The sequence below is a fragment of the Solanum stenotomum genome, chromosome 9 (assembly GCF_019186545.1).
Source record: "Solanum stenotomum isolate F172 chromosome 9, ASM1918654v1, whole genome shotgun sequence".
Classification (NCBI taxonomy): Eukaryota; Viridiplantae; Streptophyta; class Magnoliopsida; order Solanales; family Solanaceae; genus Solanum; species Solanum stenotomum.
The window spans coordinates 38,689,561-38,714,148 of record NC_064290.1 but is presented as its reverse complement, the minus strand read 5'-3'; the positions used below and the strand labels follow the sequence as shown (position 1 = coordinate 38,714,148).

Here is a 24,588-nt window from a genome sequence, read left to right as displayed (position 1 = left end):
AAGAATGAAGGATTGGAGACTTGAATGGAACCCTAGCTCTTCTTCTTCTTCTTAGGTTGAGAGAATTTGGAGAGGATGAATATGATTAGATTTAGGGAATTAGGAGAATGAGGTTTGAATGAGTAGTTTTTGGTCCTAAAAACCTTATATAGGGCTTAGGGTAGAAGACAAAACGACATGGTTTTCATTTGAAACGATTAGGGAAAAGACTCAAAAGCCCTTGAAAAATAACTGCCGACCCATTCCTATGGTCCGTAGGTCTTGGTCAACCGTAGAAAGATTTAGAAACCTCTTTATTTGGCCAACTTTTGACGGACACCATAGATAGGTCCATTTACGGACCATGGATACCAACCGTATAACCCAACTTTGGCTTTAAAAATTTCACCAAGTTTAGAAGTGACCTATGTGACCAATCTACGACTCGTACATAAGGTGACGGGCCGTCCAAACTATACAAAGGATATTGGACTAGATTTTAGAAAAAATATTTTCTCTTTCCCACGGTTGCCATCTACGGGCCGTAGAAGCTTTTATGGTTCGTAGATGGGACCCGTAAAATCAGACTTCAGCCCAAAAAGTCATTTTCTTCTTGTTTTCCAAAATTCGAGGTGTTACAGTAACATTTTTCAAATATAAATATAACATAGGTCCTAGACCTCTGACGACGACTTTGAGGCTTTGTTCTTTAATTAGTCTTTAATTAGTTAGAATTTAAAAAAAAATACTATAATAGAAGTCATCAAACAATATGACAAAACCTCTGCAAACACTCCAATTAAAATTTTAAGATCAAACAATACGGTTACAAGATTTTACATTCTTAGCTTCTTGGTGAAGAATTGAAGTGCTTCTTCAAAAATATACTTGTGAAAGAAATATTTTAATAATAGTGTATTTTGAGGTGAAAGTATAAAAAAAAAACCCGATAATTAATTGAACCACACCGATATCGAAGTGAAACCCATATGATTGGGATGATTTTAAAAAATCTAATTTTATTTATACATTATAAAATACCTGAAAAATTAGAATGGTATAATTTTTAAAAATAATCAACCGAACTGTACAGTAGGTACAACCACGTGTAGTTTCACACAAACATGAGTGCTTAAAATGGAGAGGAAGGGAGAACTATGATAGTGAAAAATGAAAATAGTGGAAGTGGGTTGGAACGGAAAAGGTTTGTCAACTAGTCGACTCTGTCAATTATTTGAATCTTTTTTTCTCTTTTTGAATCAATGATTGTGCGGGGACGGTTTGTTTGAAACACGCGCAAAAAACACAGCGAAAAAAGAACAGCTCTCCTTAATTGGCGGTGACTTTTAGATATTGTAATGTTTATTTTGAAAAGTAGACATAATTGGAAAAAGACAAAAGGGAAAAAAAAAAAAGGTAGACGAAGAGGATCTTTGAGAACCTCTACTTCTCCTTCTTCTTCCTTTTTCCAAACCACTATTTATTTATTTTTCTTTGTTCTGGGAAAACATCAAGAAACAGACATCATTTCTGGTAATTTTTGCTATCTTTTCTTTCTGGTCAATTATCATATGCTTCTTGTATAATTGTTTAATTTAATTTTTGATGATTCTGTGCCACAAAAAAAAAGAGCAATCTTTGTATACTGGAAAGGTTATATATATGTATGTATGTAATTAAAACCAAGCTTAGCTCACAAATTCGAACCTTGTTGTTTGGGGTTTTGGTCAATTCCATACTAAGAGATGGTATTGGTAATTGATCTTTTGGGATAAATTGTGGGTCTTAATTGTTTAGCATGAGAGAGACCTTATATTACTAGTCTTGCTCATGCTTTTAATTTGATACCCACGTTGACTAGCATCTCATATATGCATGTGTTGTAAAGAGCTCAATCAGATGCTTTTAATTTGCTACCCACGTTGACTAGCTTCTCATAAATGCATGTGTTGTAAAGAGCTCAATCAGATGAGGTTAGATGGTGTCAAAAACCACAACTAGTCCTAGTAATATCATGTTTTTCTGTCTAAATATAGGAGATTCAATGCAACATCATATCTTTAATAATTATCAACTCCTATATTGTAAGCAACTCAATCGTTCACCAAGCGTAAGTCAGTTATATCTTCATGAATCTGGAATTCAAGTGTCAATGGATAAAATGACTAGATAGCTGTTTAGAGTATAAGATGTGGTGTCGATGTGATTAGTAAAACATGGGGTCAATTTAATTGAGTTGTATTTATTCAGTAGTACTACACCATCTTTGTGTACAACAATTGCATCCCTAAACTGTATTCCTGCTGGTGTATGGTTAGGTGTAATCATCCTCACTGACAAAGTTACTTGCCATTTTTTCGTTATGTTAGAGCTAAACGGCGTTCTCTAGGTACTATTGCCTAGCAAATAAACTAAATAACTACACATTTTAAGTTTGTGTATTTAGCAAGCATAACTTTTTTGTATGATTTGTTGTCTCTTTTCTATATTTCAAAGCCAAATGAAAGACCATCTGCTACCCTTTATGTATATGTTTAATCTAATTGGAGGACGAATCTTTCACATGATTTCTGCTTGCTGTCTAAGGATTCTTGCATATCTAACTTATCAGTTTGAAACAAGTGGAACCCAAATTCAAGCTACTTTCATATTTTGATTGGTTTAAAGACACATGTTATATGCCTGCTCTTAATGTGCTAAGCTGCTGATGTGGTACGCTCCACTTGTGCTAGTCATGCATTTCGCTGATGAAGTTTATGACATTGACATTATCTGCTATGGAGGATTCTGAATGAAGAATCTTCTGGTGATGGAAGAAAAGAGGATTCAATTATCTAATGTTTCCCCGAAAAGTTGATTTTGTGATTCCTCTCCGATATTTGGGGCCCGAAAGAGAACTTGTTACATTCTTTCAATGCTAATGAGTGTATAAACTACTATAAGGGTTAAAGTGCTCCAAGTAGGACTATTAACCACATGATTTCTTTTTAATAAAATTTATTCTACAAACTCTAGTTTTATCACTTGGAAACCTTGAAAGATGCTTTTTCCATGTCTACTTCTATGTCTTCAACTGAATTTCCTGAAGCATTTTTCTGCATGAATTGATAGCAAAGCTTCTAGGAAACTAACTTCTTTTTTCCAAGTGCAGCAACCATACCTCCAGCATGTGCATTAGTACAAATAAATAGACTAGGCATTTCATCTGATTGTTTGTTCTTTCAACTTATTGAGATTGATGTGTGATGGAAATTTTGTATATAATGTATTTGTAGTTTCGTGAGAAGTGTCTACCAATGTTGGTACAGGAAGTGCAGTTCAGGAAATTTCTTTAAAGATTACTTATGTTCCTGCTTCGAGAAAACACAAGTGGAATATTTAGTTATATGGAAAAACTGATAAGACTTAGACGATAGAATATTAGGAAGAGAAAAGGAGTTCAGGCAGCATTTTGTTTTAAAAGGTTCCCCTTCTAGGAGCGAGCATATACAATCCAAGGATTTGGTTATATGGAAAAACTGGAATAAGCCTTAGAAGTTTAAGTTTTACATGGACTATCCTAAACTAGGATTGGTCTCACCATAGAATGGTGTGTCCTTATTCCTTAGTGAGAGTGCTGCAGAAGAGAAAAAAGTTAAGGATGACAATAAGTTTCACAGATGTATTTTTTGTGGCGTTGACTCAGTGGTGGAGCCACCTTACAATGAGGGGGTTTGAACCCCCTTCGGCGGAAAATTCTATGATTTATACATGGTTAAAATAATTTTTTAGGTATATAGTAGATGTCGAACCCCCTTCGTCTACTTCGTGTGTCTATATTTTTAGATTTTGAACCCCCTCATTGAAAATCCTGGCTCCGCCGCTGTGTTGGCTGACTACTTTTTCATTTCTCATTTTCCTTCTTCTTGTTTTTTTTCTTTGCCTGGCTTCAATGTTGTTGATGAGGAAGGGGAATGGATCAGAAGAAGAACAGCTGCATATCTTTTTTATTAAATCCATAGCATGCATATGCAACGAGTTGTAGACAACAACTGGGTCTAAAATAACTGCATAAAAATTAGGGACTGTACCTCTCTGGTGTGATCTTTTACTCCTCCCGTTTATGCGATTCATTGATGAAAATATTAGGGAAATATCATGGATCAGCTGATATATAAATATCCATTAGATAAGTTAAACTTAATGTGATAAATGTACTTGCCGACAAGACTTTACTGGTTATTCAATTATGAAATCCCTAGTACTTCTCTTTTTGAAATTGAATATCTTGTTTGACTTCACTTCCTTCGATAAGTAAAAAGTGTCTCATAATTCTTTATTGAGTTAGAGTTCAAATAAAATTACTTTATGGGAAGTGTGTCCTCATGTGGGATAGTATTTTTTTGTTTATTTGGCTGGCAATGTAAAAATGATATTGCATTAACTAGTGAACATAGGATAAGTATTCCATTTACAGAAAAAGATTATAGCTTAGTTGGATAGGATGAAGTTATTCATATTCTTAGTAAGGTGTGTTGCCCTAAACCTTCTCGCAAAAGTTAACTTAGTTTTTGTTATCCAACTAGCAATCCTCAAATGAAATGAATGACTGTGTAGAGGTTATAGTGTAGAAACTTCCAAAATAGGTGATCTTAATATTGTACAGAAAATAGTTGCAATTGCTTAAGTTTAAGTTGGGTCTTCAAGAACAGTTGTTTGATATCTCCAATTCTGTAGTTCACCTCCTGGTAAAAGGTTGGGAAGGTGTTTGGTTACTTGAGAGAGGTTATGTATCCCCTTACTTATCTTTGCCAATTTTATTTTTTGGTTCATCTCAGCTCTTAATTGGAAATGGAAGATGCAAAAGATGTGAAGGGAAGTTCTCCCCAAGAATGTGCTCCTAAACCTGAAGTTTCTGTTCCGAAGGAGGATCACTCACATAGTGCAACTCCAACTAGGCAACATATGAATGAAACAGCAAACTCTGAAATTCAGGAGCCTTCCATTAAATCTGATGGAGCAGGTGACATTTCTAAAACAGGAAGTGTTCAATCAGCTGTGCCAACAGTTCAGCAGGAAGCCTCACCTAAACTGGTAGAGGATCTGAAATCGTTAGAGCCTCCAACAGCTCTCTCAGAAGCCAGTTCATCGTCTATATTGGATGCAAAAGCAAGTGATTCATTGCAGCAATCATCTGATGGTGGTTGCGGTGGTGGTCTTTTGAATCAACCGAATCATACTGATGGACCAACAGAAGAGCATGATGCTTCACCTTTATTAACCATGAATTCAAATCCTGCATCCCTAAAAGAGGAAAACCAAAAGGAATCTTCTGACCACATACAATCTGATCCTTTAAAAGGAGAAAAAACTAATGTCTCACTACTTCAACACGATTATTCTCCAAGTATTTCTCATGTTTCTGCTGAAACAACTTCATCCACTCAAGAACAAAAACACAAATATAATATTCATGTAGAGGTACCTAACACTGGTCAGTCCCTAACCAAGGCTTCCTGTCTCACAGTTAAGATTCCAGAACCCAGTGCCAATTCTAAGCACCCTAATAACTCTGTTATTAACAGAGTTAAAATTGACACAGCAGCACCAATTGAATCTGTGAAGCAGGCAGTTTCCAAGTTTGGAGGCATTGTTGACTGGAAGGCTCATCGAGTACAGACTGTGGAGGTAAGCTCATGAACCCTTTATACACTCTTTGAATCTCAATTCAGTTAGACATTTGGTTGTCATCAAAATGAGTGTGTTGAAAGCCACTTTAGATGATTCTATCTAATGAAGGATTGCATCTGCAAGTTCACCAGGATACTGCACCATAAGAAGTGACTATTTAGATTGTGTATTTATATTTTATATCTTGCTGACCTGTAAAGTCATCTTTTGGACATCTGTCCCACGACGAATTTTTTAACTAAATCTTCCACTTCTGGATAATGCAGAGAAGGAAAGTTGTCGATCAAGAATTAGCGAATGTACAGGAAGAGATCCCATTGTACAAGAAACAGTCTCAGGCTGCAGAAGGAGCAAAAATGATGGTGTTGAAGGAACTAGATAGCACTAAAAGACTGATAGAAGAGTTGAAGCTGAACCTGGAGAGAGCACAAACTGAAGAACAACAAGCGAAACAGGACTCAGAACTTGCCAAACTCAGGGTAGAAGAGATGGAGCAGGGAATTGCTGATGAGGCTAGTATTGCAGCCAAGGCGCAGCTTGAAGTTGCTAAAGCAAGGCATGAAGCAGCAGTTTCGGAGCTAAACACTGTGGATTATGAGTTGAAAGATCTGCATAAAGAGTATGATTTATTGGTGTCAGAGAGATATGATGCTGTGCAAAAAGCAGAGGAAGCGGTTTCTACCTCAAAGAAAGTTGAGAAAGAAGTGGAGTATTTGACTATTGAGCTCATCACTACAAAGGAATCTTTAGAAGCTGCACAAGCTGCACATTTGGAGGTGGAGGAACACAGAATTGGAGCTGCTATGGCAAGAGAGCAAGATACTCTAACATGGGAGAAAGAACTAAAGCAGGCAGAAGATGAGCTTGAGAAGCTAAACCAGCAAATACTGTCTTCAAAGGATATCAAAGCAAAATTAGACACTGCTTCAGCTTTGCTACTGGATCTTAAAGCTGAGTTTGCTGCTTACATGGAATCAAAGTTGAAACAAGAGACTGTTGAAGATGGCAATTTTGGCGAACTGTCAGAGCCAGAGAAAAGAACTCATGCCAAGATACAAGCAGCGGTTGCCTTGGCTACACGGGAACTTGAAGAGGTGAAACTCAACATCGAGAAAGCAACAGATGATGTAAATTGCTTGAAGGTTGCTGCAACTTCATTGAAGGCAGAATTAGATAAAGAAAAATCAGAACTAGCTTCCATCCAGCAGAGAGAAGGCATGGCATCAATTGCTGTAGCATCTCTTGAGGCTGAGTTGAACAGGACCAAGTCAGAGATTGCCCTTGTGCAGATGAAAGAGAAAGAAGCAAGAGAAAAGGTTGTGGAGCTTCCCAAGAAATTGCAAGAGGCTGCCCAAGAGGCTGATCGGGCAAAGTCACTTGCACAAACAGCTCGTGAAGAGTTGAGAAAGGCAAAGGAAGAAGCAGAGCAAGCAAAGGCAGGAGCAAGTACCATGGAAAGTAGACTAATTGCTGCTAATAAGGAGATAGAAGCTGCAAAAGCTTCTGAGAAGTTGGCGCTAGAAGCCATCAATGCTCTGCAAGAGAGTGAATTAGCTCGAAGCACCAATGATGAAGATTCTCCATCTGGAGTAACACTTTCTCTTGAAGAATATTATGATCTCAGCAAGCTGGCCCATGAGGCGGAGGAGCAAGCTAATAAGAGGGTGGCTGCTGCTATCACCCAAATTGAAGTATTCAAGGAATCAGAACTGAGAAGTCTAAGCAGGCTGGAGGAGGTTAATCGTGAGATGACTACTAGAAAGGAAGCTCTGGAAATTGCAATGAAGAAGGCAGAGAAAGCCAAGGAAGGGAAATTGGCAGTGGAGCAAGAGCTGAGGAAATGGAGGGCTGAGCATGGGCAAAGGCGGAAAGCTGGTGAATCTCTTCCACTGATAAACACTACCAGAAGCCCGAGAACGAGCTTTGAGGAGAGTAAATCATCGAAAACCTATGAGCGTGCACCAGAGGCTGCTTCACTACATCATAGGTCAAGTCCAAGAGCATATGAGCAAGGAAGTAATACTGAAACTGATACATCTCCAGAAGTGAGGATCCCAAAGAAAAAGAAAAGGTCCTTCTTCCCAAGGCTCTTGATGCTTCTGGGAAGAAAGAAATCACAGGCCAAGACAGCATGATGTGCTTTGGGGTTTTAGAGAATCTCCCTCATGTTATACAACTGTCCCTTTATTTTTCTGGTTATTTTTCTTGGTTGACGGAGTGTAAATTCTCACTGCTTTTCTGTATACATCCCGAGCATCATGTATAGTACAATATCAAAATACTTCTCTCACCTTTTGGAGGGCTGTTTATAGAACAGAGTACGATTGTTATAGGTTTGGCCGAGTCAATAAAGTGACTCTGTAAGTAAATCATCTGCTGCTTCAACTGTTATATCCTGCTAGTTCTCAGATTCTGAAATATTGGGTTTCTTGGCAGTATGGGTTGTATAATTCTAGTATTTTCTAGTTTTTCATATCATTTGTGATAGTATTCTGCTTGTTTTCCGCTTTGTTCATGCAAATCCTGATCGAATGCTGTATGAATTGTAACAAATGTGCATATTGACCATTTCTGTTGGGTAGAAGATGCATAAGTTATTTAAAGCACTTATACATACACTCATTGTCAGAAAAATACTTACCTGATCTCCATGTTTACACTTTACACCAAACCAAGGAATTTAACCTTAACAGTAAAACGTTATATGCATGACATGTGCATTGCATTCACCGATTTGGCGCAAAACCTGGTGCAGGTAAGATTATTACTTGGTGTGGCCTAAAGATCATCCTCAAATAACCTGTCCTTTGATCTTTGTGTAGAAACCATATGCTACCGTATAATTTCCTTCATTGACAACTGTTCTCTATATGTCCTAGTATTATATAGTCAGTCAGAAATGGAAGGACATGATTGAAATACACATAAGTTTCTTATACAAGGTTGCTTGCTTTACTGAATGGCCTTTGAATGAAAACATTTAAGTATGCCATGTTTTCAACAAACTCCAATAATCAAGAACTCGATCCAGCAATGGTTTGAAGAATGGTTTTGTGCCATGGATTGGAGAGATGCTCGATCAGATTGTCAATAGGACCAACATGAGTAACAGAAGCCTGAACGAAAATACCAAGCATAGCCACCATAGCTAGGCGTCCTACAAAATAGAGGGAAGTATAAATATTGGACAAGACTTAAAAGCACTAAAAGAATGATGCATCTCAACAAACCGTTTTTAATCTCTTTCAGTTTCCAGTCTTTAGCATTCTTGATATCTTTTCCAATTCCAAGAGGATTCAATAAAGGGCCACCTGGATACCTGCTAAATGTCAAAGATTTCTGGCTATGCTTAGTAGGAGTATAAGCCCGCTCAGAGGCAAATCCAAAATTCAAAGTCTATGTAGAATGAGTATTTAGAATAAGTGTAATTATATTGTATACATCTTAATTTAGTATCTGTCATCTATGAATGTAGTTTGGACAGAAAGCAACGGGTTTAGTTGAACGCATAGTACTCGTGGTGGATCAACCTAGACGGTTCTTCCCCTACTCCCGCACTAACAAGGGTAACCCTTTCTTTTTTTGGCAAACAAAAAAATATTAAAATTACCCTGGTTCAAGGCCTTCCAGTGCAGCTTCTAGTCCAAAAAAGGATCCAGGTTTTGCTTGAGAGCCAGGATCAAGAAAATCCATGTACCTTTTTGTTTCAACGAACCTGTAAATATAAGAAATCAGAGAGAGGGATAAGTTAGTGCCGGCATAGATTGTCCAGAATTAACATTCTATCAACCGGTTAAACGTTGTACCCCATCAATAATAGTTGAATGATGAGCAGAGTTGTTGTGCTGGCAAAGTTGAATTTTGTAGCTCCTGCTTCATACCACACTGGCAAATCCCTTATTCCAGTGACTCGAAGCAACTAAAAAGAATGACCAGAATTGTTAGGATAAAGAGAAAAAAAATGTTACACAAGTATTAAATGATGACTTACATCAGTTAAAAGAATTCCAGCAACCCCAGCCATGGCGAAGCGGGCATGAACAAGTTCTGCTTGTACATACCATCTCAAACTTTCAGGATCCTCTCCAAGTCCTAGTGGATCAAAACCAAAATCTCCAGCAAGACTATTAAAAAGAAAGTATATATGATGAGCCACTAAGTAGGAAAGTTGGTTAATTAGTAGGCAACGAATACGCTTACGTTCCATCAAGATGAGGCGGAGGGTCAAGACCAGGAAGCCATGTTGGCCTTTGGTGACCTTGAACCAGAGTTGTGCATGGTGTTAGAGAATGTCCTTTTCTAGCACTAGTCCAATTAAAGCCTTTTAGAGATACACAAGTTTTACGTATACTCTTTCCATGAAAAGATGAACCCGACAATGTCAAAACTTGGAAACCTCTACCCACTGCAATCTCCATATATCACCACTCAACAAGCAAACTCAATTGGTAATGGGTGAATAAGCAACTGCCCATACTAAAAATGATATCCAAAACTTGGCTTTGTGGCGTTACAAATAAGATAGGAGGGGTCCCCACCCCACTTATCTCTTTTTTAATTCATCCACCACAAGTTTGTTGAAATAATTTTTACTCAAGGTGTTTGGATGAGCTAGTTTGTTCTTCCTTTCAACAACTGGATGAGTGGATGTATTAGCTATGAATGATGCGTGCTCAAAAGCTATCACCTAACCTAAAATGGGTTCGTCATTAAGAGACACTAAAATGGGTTCGTCATTGAAAATTATTTGCAATAAACATTCACTACTTAAATTAATTGGAGCAAAACTCCAAAGGCCAGATTTTCTATATGGGAAGATGACATGATATGGCCACAAATATTTTTTAATGACCCATCTTTGGATTATATGATGATCCTAAAAGCACTTTAGGCCCAAAATAATGATCCAAAAATCACTTCTGTTCCCTCTTTCATTCTCCCTCTCTTTGCACCAAATTCATTACTCTCTTACGACACATTTCAGATTTCGAGATTCAAACAAGTATATCTTCTAAATATTTTGAATTATTAATTATTGTTTATAAATATATAAATTTTATTTTAAAAATTTGAAGATTTCATGAGCAAATTCTCGATCAAATTTAAGCATTCTCGAAAAAACAAAATTTGTCGAATAAATTGGGACAGAGTGTACTGAAAATCCTCAACGTGGTGAGCAACAACAAATATTAGGTACCTAACAAATTTGGAAGAAGAGGCTCTGAACTAGAGAGTGGAGGCATCATGTTAAGCTGGTGCGTGCTAAATTGAGAAGCACAACTCTGCAAGTTTTAAATATCAATGAACAAGAATGATCCTTGAACAACATTTGAAGTAGATGATTGGAGTGACAGAGAAACAGAAAAAAAATTAAAATTTAAGCTAACCAAATATGAGAAAATTTGAAAATATTTTTCTTTCCTACAAAACACAACTAATGGATTGGCCTATCGTCTGATCAATTAACTTATTTTACTTGTCATCTTCCAACCTTGTACTAGGGGTGACAATTTCAGTCCATATAACTGAAATGAAATCATTTTGCTCATATTAAATTAAATGGATCACTCATATTTTCTTTCCTTTTCTTAAATGGGTTAATATGGTCTTCAACCTATTTAAGCTCATACAAATATGAACAAAATGAGTTAACATGAGAATCCATATCCAGCCCATATAAGTGAAATGAAACAAATTTCTTATTTTGTTTTTGGAAAAAAAAATAAAAAATTAGGGGTCGCTTGGTGGAAGGTGAGGGGTGCCCGGGGGAGGGGTAAGTTGTACCACTATTATCACCATCAGAATCCAACTATCCAATTATATTAACAAAATCATTTGAGAAAAGACTCATCAAATCAATATACAATCCAACATAAATGAAAAGTCTCTTTTATGTATGTACGGATAACGATCGTTACAGTTAGCTCCACTACTTTCCATATTAAAGTTCAATGGAGAAATTGGTTTAGACTCTCAAAAAAAAAAAAGACAAGGAAGAGAAACAGCTGATCATAGATAAATCTTGTCCAATTAAATTGTATTTAGGAAACGTGTTGAATCTCAATGTTGCATTGCAATAGGGGTGTCAAATGGGCGGGTTGGATTAAAATTTGATATATTAAAATGAGTTGAAATAGAAATTAGGTTGGGTTTTGATCCGCCCATGTTTACTTGGACTCAAATGGATTGGGCTAAAAATCGGGCTGAGTCAAGACCTACCCAATTTGATCTTTTTAATTTCAATAATTTTAACATATTATTATCTAATTTTTATAACCACAATTTAAATTCAACTAAAGCATTATTTTTTTTAATAAAATTTACAAATGGATGAATAAATTCTAAAAGATATAAAATAGAGAGTAATACTAATACATCAATGCAACTAAAAAGTCTTAAAATAGGCTAAAATTGAAGATTAAATTGAGCTCAACTAAAAATTTTCTTAAAATGAGTTAAGCTTTGAATGAGTTAAGTTTGAACTCAATTCAAATTATCTTAAGCTCTATGCTTAAAATTCTAAATAGATAGAAAATTATCTATATTTGGGCTCATTTTTACACCCCTACATTGCAACACATGTGAGTCAAGTTTAGTGGAGGCGAGGGAGTTGAGTTATTCTAGCCATTGTTTCTTCTCTTTTCCTACATTCTTTGGAATAATTTTGACCCCACGTCGTCTCCATTCTTATCCTAGCTAATGAAAAAAAAAATATTCCAAAAACATCCAATGGAAAGGAAAAGGCATAAATTCTAATAATCCCTAATAAGTGAGAGAAAAAACTAACACATTCCCCTTCAACCTAGCTTTTATATATAGGAATTGAAGTATATCTCTTGTTCATATAACTTAACATTAAGAAAATGCCTTGGAAAGGTGTAAGTGTGCCAATATCTGAGGAGCAACTAAAACAAATTTTGAAGAAATATGACAAGAATGGAGATGGAAAAATCAGCAAACAAGAGCTCAAACTAGCATTTAAAGAAATGGGTTTAAGCTTTTGTAGATGGAGGGCTGGCAAAGCCATTCGTCATGCTGACATCAATAAAGATGGATATATCAGCGAAGAAGAGATGAGTGAGCTTGTTAAATATGCTTCTAAATGGGGTATTAACATCTATTAGCTCCACTATTTTCTCTACTACCCTTATAGACCTCTACTCCACTTCTTCCTACATATAAAGTATGATGAATGTATGTATAGTTAAAGGAACCAAAATGAATGTTAAACTTTCCATAATTTCATATATAGTCACCTAATTATTACTTATTTTCTCGTAAGTTATTTATTATACTCCCTTTACTACATATTAAGTTTTGTAAGACAATACATTAGGGTTGTTCAAAATCGAACCGAAAATTAATGATCCGAATCAATAATTTGGTTATTGGGTCAATGGTTCAGATTAATGATTTAAGGGTTCAGGTCTTGGTTTACTATAAACTTCTTATCGGCTTATCGGTTCGGGTCTCAGTTTGGCCATATTTCTAACCAGGTGCCTCGATAACCCGATCAGAAGTTTAATTAATTACATTTATATCACTTAAGGCCTTAGACACTTTTAGCCTTTAGGATTTACACTTCAGTCTTCAGACTCTTTATGGTGACTTTATTGCTGACACTCAAAATTCACAATAATATTCTAAAGTTACAACATCACTCATTGATTCACTGTCACTACTCCCACACTGACGAGTTATAATGAATATCACTCTCTAAGTGTCTAAATTGAGGTTCAAATGGTTGGTTCCCTTACTTTAAGTCTTTGCTTTCATCTTCTCATTACAATGAATGAGTCACTCAGATTTGCCTGCAATATGGCAATACTACAATCTACAATGAATTTTTTTTATTAGTAATGGTCTCATGATCATTAACAGTTTTCTTTAGTAGTGTTGTAATGGTTTCTCTTTATAGTTCATATTGAAATTGGCTTGGTTGTTATGAGGAATCCTTTTGAGTTTGCCAGGTTGGGCAATATTGACATCTTGTCCAGGTTAATATGGAGTTTTATTAAGTGTGTTATGTAGTAATGGACTAACAGGGAAAAGTTCATCAGTGACTACTGGTTATTGCGTACTGTTAATTATTGATTAGTCCATTAGTAATTCTCAATGAAAATGGTGTGAATTGTTAATGGTTAACCCGATAACCAAACAGATAACGATCACTAATTGATAAACCAATAACTGATAAACCGACATCTTAACGGTTTCATAACGGTTTAGTATGATTACAAACTGGAAACCAATAAGTAAAATGATAAATTCCAAAATCGAATCAAACCGACCGATACACGGCTACAATACACACTCATTAACAAAAATATTCAATATATGATTTAAATCACATTTTTCACTATTGCCTTTTCAAAAATCATAAATATAACTTTATAAGTCGTATAATATATCTCCTAAAAAAAATATAAAACTTCATTAAAAGAAAGGATAAACATAGAAAATATTTCACACATTTATCTTGAATTTTGTACAATTCCATTATTTTAAATAATGAAAAAATACCAAAACATACACTTAATATGAAATTGAGGATATTTCCTAATACAAAAATCACAAAATTCTAAATTTAATAACCAAAAAAAAAAGATAACTATGGATGGATAATACTTTTTTTTGTTTTTAGTTTAATTAATATAAACTGTCACGACCCAAAGTACACCCAAGACTGACATGATAAATAAAATCTCGAGAAACCTTAGTTTAGCCACTTCACATAAGCATGACGTAATGAAATACAATTTGATATGAACAATAGATATAAGACTCAAATCATAAGATGACATAAACGATACCAATAGAGAACATAAGAGAATACGTGGAATACTTCTAAGTCTGACATAAACCATTATAACATCATAGGAGTGGCCGGGACATAACCCATACACCACGTACAAGTCTGAAACCGAAATAATCATAGAAGCAGTACAAGAATCCATGGCCTTGCCCTTGAATCACAAGGACTCACAAATCAAGCAATCAAAGCTGGGCAATCCTGATCTAAACACATTCGAAGGAGGAATATCGAACCTTATATTATTAGACATATAAACACAAAATATGCATTAGTACAATGAATGTACTAAGTATGGGAGAAATGCATAAGACATAGGCATGATAATATGAGAAACTTTAAACATGATGTACATGACAAAGTAAAACGTAGTAAAAACCTTTAAAGAGAAGCCATAAATCATAAACAAGGTCAACACATACATAAAATCATAAGAAAAAACTTTCATAAAACCTCTAAAGAAAACATATTTCATTTGTGGGATATTTAACATTAAGTGACAATAAGACTATGTAATCCATAACATGGAATTCAGTATAACCCTCACACCAAAAAGGAGAATCTACTTGCCAAAGTACAACTCGGTCTCTTTCATAATTGCTAAGGTGGATCCACTATCTAGGTCATTTAAGACAATCATACGGGGGCACGTAGTCTGGGATAAAGAGATTGCTTCTAGAGACCCGGTCTCTACTAACATGAGAGGGCTAAGTAAATCCAAATAGTTAAAATTGCACTTTTTTTAAGACTACAAAATCATGAGTAGTCTATTAATAAGTCATAATAGAGTAGCTCCTTTCAAAATCATGATTTCATAATCTTATTTATAAGACACTCCCTTTTCAAGCATCTATGTAACACCCGGTATCCGAAACGGACAAAAAAATGTAGATTTTGAGAAGTTGCAGGTGCAACTTACGGTCACCATCCACGGACCATAGGTCAGACCACGGCCCATGCTGGTGGTCCGTGATTCACCACTGCAACCCCTCCCCAAACTAGCTCAGAAAATTGGCTAAGTCCCAACTCACGGACAGACCCACGGTCCGTAGATCAGACCACGGTCCGTGGATCGAGACTTCCCTTACCAGCCTCTGACACAAACTACGGTCGACCAGCACGGACCGTCATTCGATCCACGGTCCGTAGGTCTGACCGTAGATGAGGGTCAGCAGCCAATTAGTTGAAAAATATTGATGGGTCAACTTCAGATGGTCATAAATCTTAGCAAAAAAATGAATTATGTGTCACATGACCTATGGTTAGATATATAATTGAATTATCTTTCCAACGCCAATGAGTTTGCTAAATTCCGACCTTTGAGTAAAAAGTTATGCTCGTTTTAGTGAAGCCCTGTCGGGCAGACTCGGCCTACGGATCCAATCGACGGACCGTCGATTGAATGACGGCCCGTCAGTCCAATCCGTCGATCACTCTGATAGCAGTTAAGTCAGGGGTCTTTTGGTCTTTCCCTATTTCTTTTAACCCCTAAGATACATCGTTTAAACCCTAAATCATGAGGTTTTAGTCAGTTTAAGCCTAGAAACATAACTAGAACTTACCTTAGTCAAAACATTTAATCAAAACTTAGAAAATTAGAAAGCTAAAAGGAGAAGAGAGGTCAAGAACCCTAGTTCAAGAACGCAGCAAGGTTCCATCAGTTCCAGCCCCGAAATCGAAAGATTTCTCCGTGGAATTCGTCACGAGGTATGTGGGATTTCACTAGTGGGTTCCTTTCGCCCATTAGGTCCCTAGAATTCAGTCAGATTCTTGATTCCATGATTATGAACAGACCTAGGGTTTCTAGAATTTCGACAGATCATCATGAATTAGTTATTTAAATGTTCCAAATCAGATTATCATGTTATTGCTCAGTTTCTTACATAAATTTCAGAACCCTAGCTATGTATTTCATTAGTTCTTGAATTACACATGCTAGGTCAGATATTTCAGTTATTCAGATATACATGCTCCAGTTTTATGCCACATTATCAGCATATTTCAGTATACACCCTATTTTGAGTTATAAATCTTGAGAAGCTTTTCTTTAAGACAACACTTGAGTTTTAAACTGAGTTTTTGAGAAAGTTAAGATGAGTTTTGAGAAAGAGCTTCTAATACATGATTAGTATGACAATTGAGTAAGTCATCAATGTATGAATAGTATGGTATCTAGATATACCATCAATTTTATGCAGTATGACCTCCCAAGTCATCAATGATTATAGTAGAATATGATGTTGAATTGTTTTCAAAAAAGGGGTTTTCAAGTATGAGTATCTACATGTCAGTATTTTGAGTTATTCAGTATTTCAGTCATAATATATTTAGTTATACATGCCTCAGTTTATGAATGCATCATTATCAGATTAATTGTTGCATTCTCAATTTGTATGTTCAGTTTCGAGCTATTCAGTATTTACAGAAATTCAGTCATAACCAGTTAACCACTTAATTCATTGGGAGTAGCATAATACCGAGTTGGACTAGGGTTTTAGCGTACCCATATAGTCCCAGAACTACTAGCCACGTAGGTGTAAGTCCCCTCTGTGGGCAACATCAGTTTAGTGATCACGCCAGGATGCCTTTATACCTCTGGCAGGGTATATTGGGTCCTCTCGATAGGGCGTATACATCGGACTCCACATTTAGCTCATGTGGTTTTATTGTTGGTTATTAGTAGCTCCCACAGTTCAATCAGACTCTATTACATTGACCATATTTCAATACAGTCAGTATTCAGTCTCAGCATGTTATAAATTTGGTCATTGCATCAGTTAGCTCAGTATTCAGTATTTTCAGTATCTATATCATGTTCAGATTATTTCATTGCTTCATTGCTTTGTTCAGTTATATGTTATTTCAGCTTTACTCTATCCTGCATGCTCAGTACCTTTCAAGTACTGACGCATACGTGCGCTACATCTTCTCGTGATGTAGGTTCAGGTTCTCAGCATCCAGATCACGCTTAGATCGGTTCCCGATCTTCAGTTCAGCAGCATTAGTGGTGAGTTCTCATTCTTCGAGGATTAGTGACATGTTTATCTTTATCACTTTTAGTCTTTAGTTTCAGTTTTGCTAGACCTAGTTGGGGTATGTCCCAACATTTCTAGTCAGTTTAGAGGCTTATTTTAGACATAGTTAGATTCAGCTTAGTATTTTGAGTTTGATATTTCTTTTGTATTAAACTCTCAGATTTGATATATCTCAGTTATAGTATATGGGTATTCCCCATATTTTTTTCATTTTTATTTATGATTTAGCTTCCGCATCAGTTTATTATCTTTAGTATGCTCATGATCATGCCAGCAGGGTTAGCTTGGGATCCTAGGTCCTGTGTCCGCGTCTTGGGGGTAGCTCGGGGCGTGACAATCTAAATCATGATTCCTTTCATATGTGAGAAAAACCTTTCACCAGTCTTTGATTCTCATCTTAAAAACATCCTTTGTTAAGAAATCATTCTTTTCATTATAGATTCGTAGTCATACTTCATAAATCCATAAACATAATTCTTCTAATAAAAATAGGCATAGGCATGGGTTAATGTGAAATAAGTGAAAATCATGTAATTGTATCAAACCATGCATAATAAGACTGAATATAAATAATTGAATCACAATAAATTGTACCCATGGAGAATCACATAAAACCCTATGAGAATTGGATGAAATTGAATTGGAGATTTGAGTTTCTTTTGGAACTCAATGGATGTAAGGAATCCATTAGTGAATTCTCACATACCTTGATATATAGTCAAAGCCCTAAGAATGCAAAGAGAATGAGACCTTGAACCTTGAAACCCTATCTTCCACATTAAGTGCTCTTGAGAGAATTTAGAGAATAAAACTTCAAAAATTTGGGAGAATTGTATGAATGAGAGGAATTAGGCTAAGTCCTAAGAGTAAAAACGGTTGTAAGGGTAGTTATAGGGCCACAATAGCATACTTTTGGGGTTAAATAAGTAGGAAATGACCAAAACACCCTTGACTAAATTTTGTCGTACAACGGTCCAACCAACATTCTACGGCTCGTAGACCCTTTTATGTAGAACCCCTATTCAAGCCCCAAAAAATTCTAAGTCTGGATCACCTCTACGGATCCCTCCTACGGTTCATAGATCACCCTACGATTCATTTTGGTTACTCGTAGGTCAAACATCAAAGACTTGATATTTTTCAAAAACCAATCAAATTCTACGATTGCCAGCCTACGACCCGTAGAGCTTCCTACAATCCGTAGGTTGGCTCATATGTCCTGCAATAGTGCCAGAAGGTGCAATTTCCTTTCCAAATTCAACTTTCAATTTCTGAAATTTTACAATATCTCCCCCTTGGGAACATTCGTCCTCAAATGAGACTAAAGCTAACATGAATAGAGTAGGGAGAGAGACTGAAAATCCAACATGAATGCAAATCACATCAAAATGCACATAAATAAGGAGAAATTACTCCATGCTAAATCATAACTACTGTTATACCCCATTTTAATCGGATCAAAATAGTGTACAATATTTTGGTAATTTCTAAAGTAATTAACTAAGTTAAGGAGTCGCCGCCAAATTATTTACGGTGAATTAGGACACATAAAATTGATTAAAGAGATGTCTAAATTTAACTCCATTTTAAGGTCTACTAAACACAAGATTCTAAGTAAGGGTTCAATTAATCTAAAGGGAAGGGGTGAGACATCCTTTAAGATTCATTAAAAAAAGATTAACTGACCGAACTTAATTAATTAATGAGGCTTAGTGTCAAAATAAAATATTAGCATAAAAAAGGAGTGTTTGGATTAAAAAAAGTTTAAAAGAAAAGTATAAAATTGTATTAAAAATAGCTTATATGAACAAATTCAAGTTTAAAAATAAATTAATCTTTGTTTTGTCAAATCCATGGTAACAAAGTTACTACCAAGAAATTTGAAATAAAAGTGACCAAAATAAAATCAATTTTTGACTTAAAATCACCTATTCAAAACTCCATTTTAGACGGATTGAGACCGAAAAAACATTGAGACTAATAACTTGATTTTAAAAGGGCTAAAGTAAAAGATGTAAAAGTTATTTTGTGAAAGCTAAGTATTAGAAAACTTTAGAATTGATAATTAAAAAGATTTTTTTTATGAAAAATGTATATTGTTGGAAACATAATGAAACTGAAACGGCTTTGTGTTTGTAACACATCTTTTATGTTGAAACAAATGAAGACCCATTTGAACTTAAAAAGAGATAACACCTTTTATCAAAAAGAAACTAAAACATGAAAAGTAGTAAAGAAAGACCAAGTTTCAAACTATTATACTACAACTCTTTCATATTATGTTAATTAACAAATTCTAAGCTATCCGAGAGAACTAATTGTCACTAGAATACTCAAAACATAAAACGTCATACACAACAAGTAACAAATATAAATAACACATAGATAGTTAAGAGTAAATTAAAAGACATAAGAGATACACAAAAACTTTATTTAAGAAGAATAGAGAAAGGAATGTCCATCACTTCCTCCCAATCCCTAGTTCATTTATGTTCGGATGGAGTTTCTATGGAGCGAGAGCCGCAAACAAAGATGTAGATGCATGTTTCGAGTCTTGCTAGGACGTCGAGTCTTAAAGTGGGACTCTTCGACTATGGTGGTGTACATGTCAAAACAAGGAAAAGAAAAAGAGAGTTGTTAGAAAAGGTAAGCTGCTCCCTTAAGGTATATGCAAAGAATGTAATACCAATAAAAGAAATACACTTTCACTTTGAATTCTAACGTTTCATAATTTATGAATATTGTCATATTGTATCACATACACATAGAGCTTCCACTTCAAGGTAAAAGATTTATCTGTAATATAATATAATATACGGTTATGTACTTAATTTAAAATAAACAAACATACACTACATGAAGTTCATTTTATTAACACATACGCCAAACCTTATCATTAACAAACACCTTGTCTCTAACAGTGATAATTTACTCAGATATGGCCATGAAAAGACTTAGGGAGAAGAAACTACAAACATGATTCTTTGACACATGAAAAACTCAAATCAGGACGTTAAACACAGAACACCACGGAATACGCTTGTCATTATATTTGCTATAACTTTTGAGAATCTAAAAAGTAAATAATGTCTTGATTTATCACAAAATGCATTTGCATATGGTAGGACACTAGAAAATGATTTTTTTTCAAGCAAAACACATAATTTTAATCTAAAGAAAAACAAAGGTCAGAATAGGATCTGATTTTACCTCTTGCGGAGCAGTGAAATGGGATGTTATTGGCCTCAAATCTACACTCGTTCTTTGAATAAAGTCAAGTGCAACAAAGATGTGAATCGAAAATTTTTTGTAAGCAATATTAAAATGTATAAGTGTGCTGCTAATTGTGAGTGTGAAAGCTTGTTGGATGATTTTTTAACAAGCCAAAAATCCATCCCTTCAAAGGCTAACAGAGGCAAGTATTTATAGGGGGATAAAGGCTGGGATTTGAGAGGTTTAATTTTATTTAAAAATGAGTCCAAAGAGTCATTTGAATTTTGTCGAATTTGACAGAGATGGCTTTAGATAATCACCCAAAATAGTGAGATTTATTTGAAATTTGAAGAGAGTTGCTGCGTTTTGAAACATGGAACAAGAATGTCTTCTTTGGACGTCTGAAAAAAGGACAAACCTTGGCTCAAAATGGAGTGAAGAAAACTGTCCATGGCTGCCCAATACTGGAACATTGCTTAAAAGAGGAAAAGAGAGGAGACATGGACATGCAGAAGCTCATTTGGAGAATAAACCCCTAGCATAATAGTGAGAAAGAACCTTGAGCTGCTTTTGCAATTGGGCTGCTCGTTTGGGCCAAGAATTCCGATGGGCTTTTTCCCTCCTTTAAGTAATGGGTAAATTACATAAATCTCATAGTTTTAATATGAAATTACAATCTATCCCTAATAAGTTTTTAATTACATTAATCCCTTAAAAATTTAAAAAATCGTATATAATAATTGAAGCTCGGATACATTAATATGTAGCTCGGATACATTAAATACTGTCTCGGATACATTAATATGTAGCTCGGATACATTAAAAACTAGCTCAGATACATAATATGTAGCTCTGATACATTAAATACTAGCTCGGATACATTAAAAACTAGCTCGAAAACATAATACGTAGCTCGGATACATTAAATATTGGCTTGGATACATTAATATGCAACTTGAATACATTAAAGAAATAAATGATTTTGGAGATTTTTAAAAGTAATATGGGATAATGGAAATAAGTGAAACAAAAGGTGTGTATTTCTGTAATTTGTCCTTAATTAATTCTTTTGGGCTTTTAATTAATAACTAGTACAAAAGTTTAGCAAGTAAGAAACTTGAAAATAAGGTAACGACTAATGACAATCTATTTTAAAGAAGACGACAATAAAGTAATAGTAGTAATGTTGATGATATATATATATATATACTTTCAAAATAGTAAAAATGATAATAGTAAGATGATAATCATAAAAATAATAAAAGTTAATGTAATAGTAGTAATAGTATCTAAAAGATAATTACGATTACACTAACCTTAGTAATAAATCGAAATAGTAGTGAAATAAAAAATATTTGACTTATCAATATTTTGAAAGATCAATAGAATGAATTATAAGAAAGAAAAGACAAAATTGGGTGTCAACAACTTGCCTCTCTTTGACCAAAGATGATGAAAGAGTTATCGGGCAAAGAAGTTGACTTAGTAGCCAATTTTGTCTTGGCCAAGAAATATAGGTAGGGGGAGAGTTTGAGAAGAGTGACACTAAAGGATTTTAGCCTCGAGGGATCATGAAAGGAGTTAATTGAGTTGAGATGTAGATATTGTTATATGAGAAGAATTGGATAACACACATTTCACATGGGTGGAGATTAGTTCGAGAGTAGATCCTTGACCTCTGCTATCGAGTTAGATATTCCACTTTAGCAAATTTGCCCTAGTTCACTGCTAAGAGAGAGTTCCACATTGTGATGCGTCTTTGGTTGCATTAGCTATTTTTCATGAAACTCATGATAAAATTGTCATTAAAGTGAGAGATAAAACTAAAGTGTGAATAAAATGGTAATATATATGTGTGAGAATGGGGATGAAGTAGTGTAGCTTATGAGATGACAAGGGCGTATGGACAAATGTTGTCTCTAGTTGTATTTAGAGACTTGATGAATTAAAATGTCTCCGATTGTTTACGAAGACTTGATGAATAAATATGTCTCTGATTGTCTACTAAGACTTGATGTTGAGAGATGAAATCGTCTGGATTATGATGCTAGGGTCCATGATTAATTAGTGTCTCCAATTGTCCTTAGAGACATATTGACAAATGATGTCTCTGGTTATTTTCAGAGACTTGATGATAAATAATGTTTGTAAAGTTTAAGGTAAAGTCATTAAAGTAGGTAAAGTATATTAACGTAATTGGTAAAGTAGTGAATAAAGTAAGAGTGTAGCTGTCTGACTTATGCAAATGATGTAGATAATGTCTCTGATTGTCTTCAGAGACTTGAATCATAAATGAGGCCACCGGTTGTCTTCGGGAACTTGAATGATAAATGAGGTCTTAGATTGTCTTCGGGGTCTTAATGATAAATGATGTCTGTAAAAAAGGTAAATTGTTAATGAAATCATAAAGTATGAGTTTAATATGTGTGTATCCTATTTTAGAGTGGATAACCCAAATGTATGTATATCCTATTTTTGGATGGATGAACCCGACTTGTCCTATTTTAGGCTGAACGAACCCATGTATCCTATTTTAGGGTGGATGAACCCATGTATCCTATTTTAGGGTGGATGGACCTATGTATCCGAACCCATGTTCTATTTTATGGTGGACGAACCCATGTCCTATTTTAGGGTGGGCTAACCCAATATGTCCTATTTTAGGATGGTGAACCCATATCCTATTTTAGGGTGGACAAACCCAGTATGTCCTATTTTAGGGTGGACGAACCCAAATGCCCTCCGAATGTCTTCTGGGACTAGGCTTTATGATGCATCCGGTTGTCTTCTGGGCTTGATGAAGTGATGCCTCGATTGTCTTCGGGGCTAGATGTTGTTTGTTATAAACTCTTGTAAAATTGTAGAGTAAAATTATAATAAAGTCATGATAAAGTAAAGTGAAATGAAGATAAGAAAGAAATAAAGCCTTGTGGATTATGACTATGGGACTGCCCTCTGATCTTCGATATCTAAGCCTTGATGTGCAATTCGATTGAACGTGTAATGGAGTTGATTTTTATTCAATGAATTTTAAGGGGATTTTATTGTTGTTCCTGCACTTAAAGAAAAACTCTTAGTTGGGAAGGGGTGTTGATTCGCGTTAACTCGAAGCTTGACTTTGTCGGCCCTTTGTCTATCCTGTCTGTTCAAACCTTGTGATCTCCATTTGAGACATGGTAGATGAACATACAAAATATTTTTTATTAATAGGAAACAATCATTTGAAAGAGACATTTTTTAGTGCGTAGAAAAATATGTAAGTCTATGTTTATAAGTTGTAAAAGATAGATATTTTCTACCAGCTCTTAGATTGTGACACTTCTGAAACAAAATGAAATATCCTTTGTCTGTTTACTTTTTGTCGCATACCTTGCCTATAGCTTGACGTTGTCCAGTCATTCCTTGTGCATGTTATCTTAGAACTCAGCCCCAGTGTTAATTTCAAAGAAGTATACTAAAATTATGTTATATTGAGACCGAACCTTATATAGGTTCTCTACGCATCTCGCCAAGAGAATCATGTCAAAACTTAGTTCAAGGTACATAGAAATGATTTAGAATTTTTGTAACAAAAGGACCGAATCCGATTTGGATTGCCTACATATTCCACCAAGGAAATAAGGCCACGTGTACTTCAAATTTCATACATAGTAAAAGGTTTTTGAATTTCTATCCTAATGTGATTGACTCGTATATGGCTGGCCTACGTATCCCGCCGAGGGAATCAAGTCAGGCGTAATTCTCTCTTTACAAATAAGGAAATTTAGAAATGTTATATAGTAAAATCGGACTCTACGTGGGCTGCCTACGTATCCTATTGAAGGAATCAAATCAGAACATAGTTCGTAAGTTACATGAAATGTGGAAGTTACATTCAGG

At 35.2% G+C, this 24,588-nt stretch overlaps 2 protein-coding genes across 3 annotated transcripts; one reads left to right on the top strand and one right to left on the bottom strand.

The window, feature by feature from the left end:
* The first annotated feature begins 1,354 nt into the window (after nucleotides 1–1,354).
* LOC125875500 (protein WEAK CHLOROPLAST MOVEMENT UNDER BLUE LIGHT 1-like) lies at nucleotides 1,355–8,120 on the top strand. 2 transcript variants are annotated; one of them, XM_049556481.1, is made up of 3 exons: nucleotides 1,355–1,512; nucleotides 4,797–5,646; nucleotides 5,916–8,120. In XM_049556481.1, exons 2-3 carry the CDS (start codon nucleotides 4,810–4,812, stop codon nucleotides 7,782–7,784), a joined length of 2,706 nt encoding a protein of 901 aa, XP_049412438.1. In that variant the 5' UTR covers nucleotides 1,355–1,512; nucleotides 4,797–4,809; the 3' UTR covers nucleotides 7,785–8,120. The 2 variants fall into 2 exon arrangements, with proteins under 2 accessions (XP_049412438.1, XP_049412437.1); XM_049556480.1 differs by lacking the exon at nucleotides 1,355–1,512 and having other exon boundaries at nucleotides 4,756–5,646.
* A 362-nt stretch (nucleotides 8,121–8,482) lies between these two features.
* Nucleotides 8,483–10,135, bottom strand: LOC125875503 (photosystem I chlorophyll a/b-binding protein 5, chloroplastic). The gene is made up of 6 exons (XM_049556482.1): nucleotides 9,850–10,135; nucleotides 9,641–9,773; nucleotides 9,456–9,568; nucleotides 9,260–9,364; nucleotides 8,880–8,968; nucleotides 8,483–8,806 (listed from the first exon to the last, which is right to left on the bottom strand). Exons 1-6 carry the CDS (start codon nucleotides 10,065–10,067, stop codon nucleotides 8,664–8,666), a joined length of 801 nt encoding a protein of 266 aa, XP_049412439.1. The 5' UTR covers nucleotides 10,068–10,135; the 3' UTR covers nucleotides 8,483–8,663.
* Nucleotides 10,136–24,588: the final 14,453 nt, after the last annotated feature.

Bases quoted from the DNA above. Each gene is read 5' to 3' on its own strand.
- LOC125875500 (XM_049556481.1), top strand. From the start codon at position 4,810: ATGGAAGATGCAAAAGATGTGAAGGGAAGTTCTCCCCAAGAATGTGCT. The intron at 5,647-5,915 runs GTAAGCTCATGA...TGGATAATGCAG, and splicing joins ATCGAGTACAGACTGTGGAG to AGAAGGAAAGTTGTCGATCA.
- LOC125875503 (XM_049556482.1), bottom strand. From the start codon at position 10,067: ATGGAGATTGCAGTGGGTAGAGGTTTCCAAGTTTTGACATTGTCGGGT. The intron at 9,774-9,849 runs GTAAGCGTATTC...TCTTTTTAATAG, and splicing joins CCGCCTCATCTTGATGGAAC to TCTTGCTGGAGATTTTGGTT. The intron at 8,807-8,879 runs GTTTGTTGAGAT...TCTATTTTGTAG, and splicing joins ACTGAAAGAGATTAAAAACG to GACGCCTAGCTATGGTGGCT.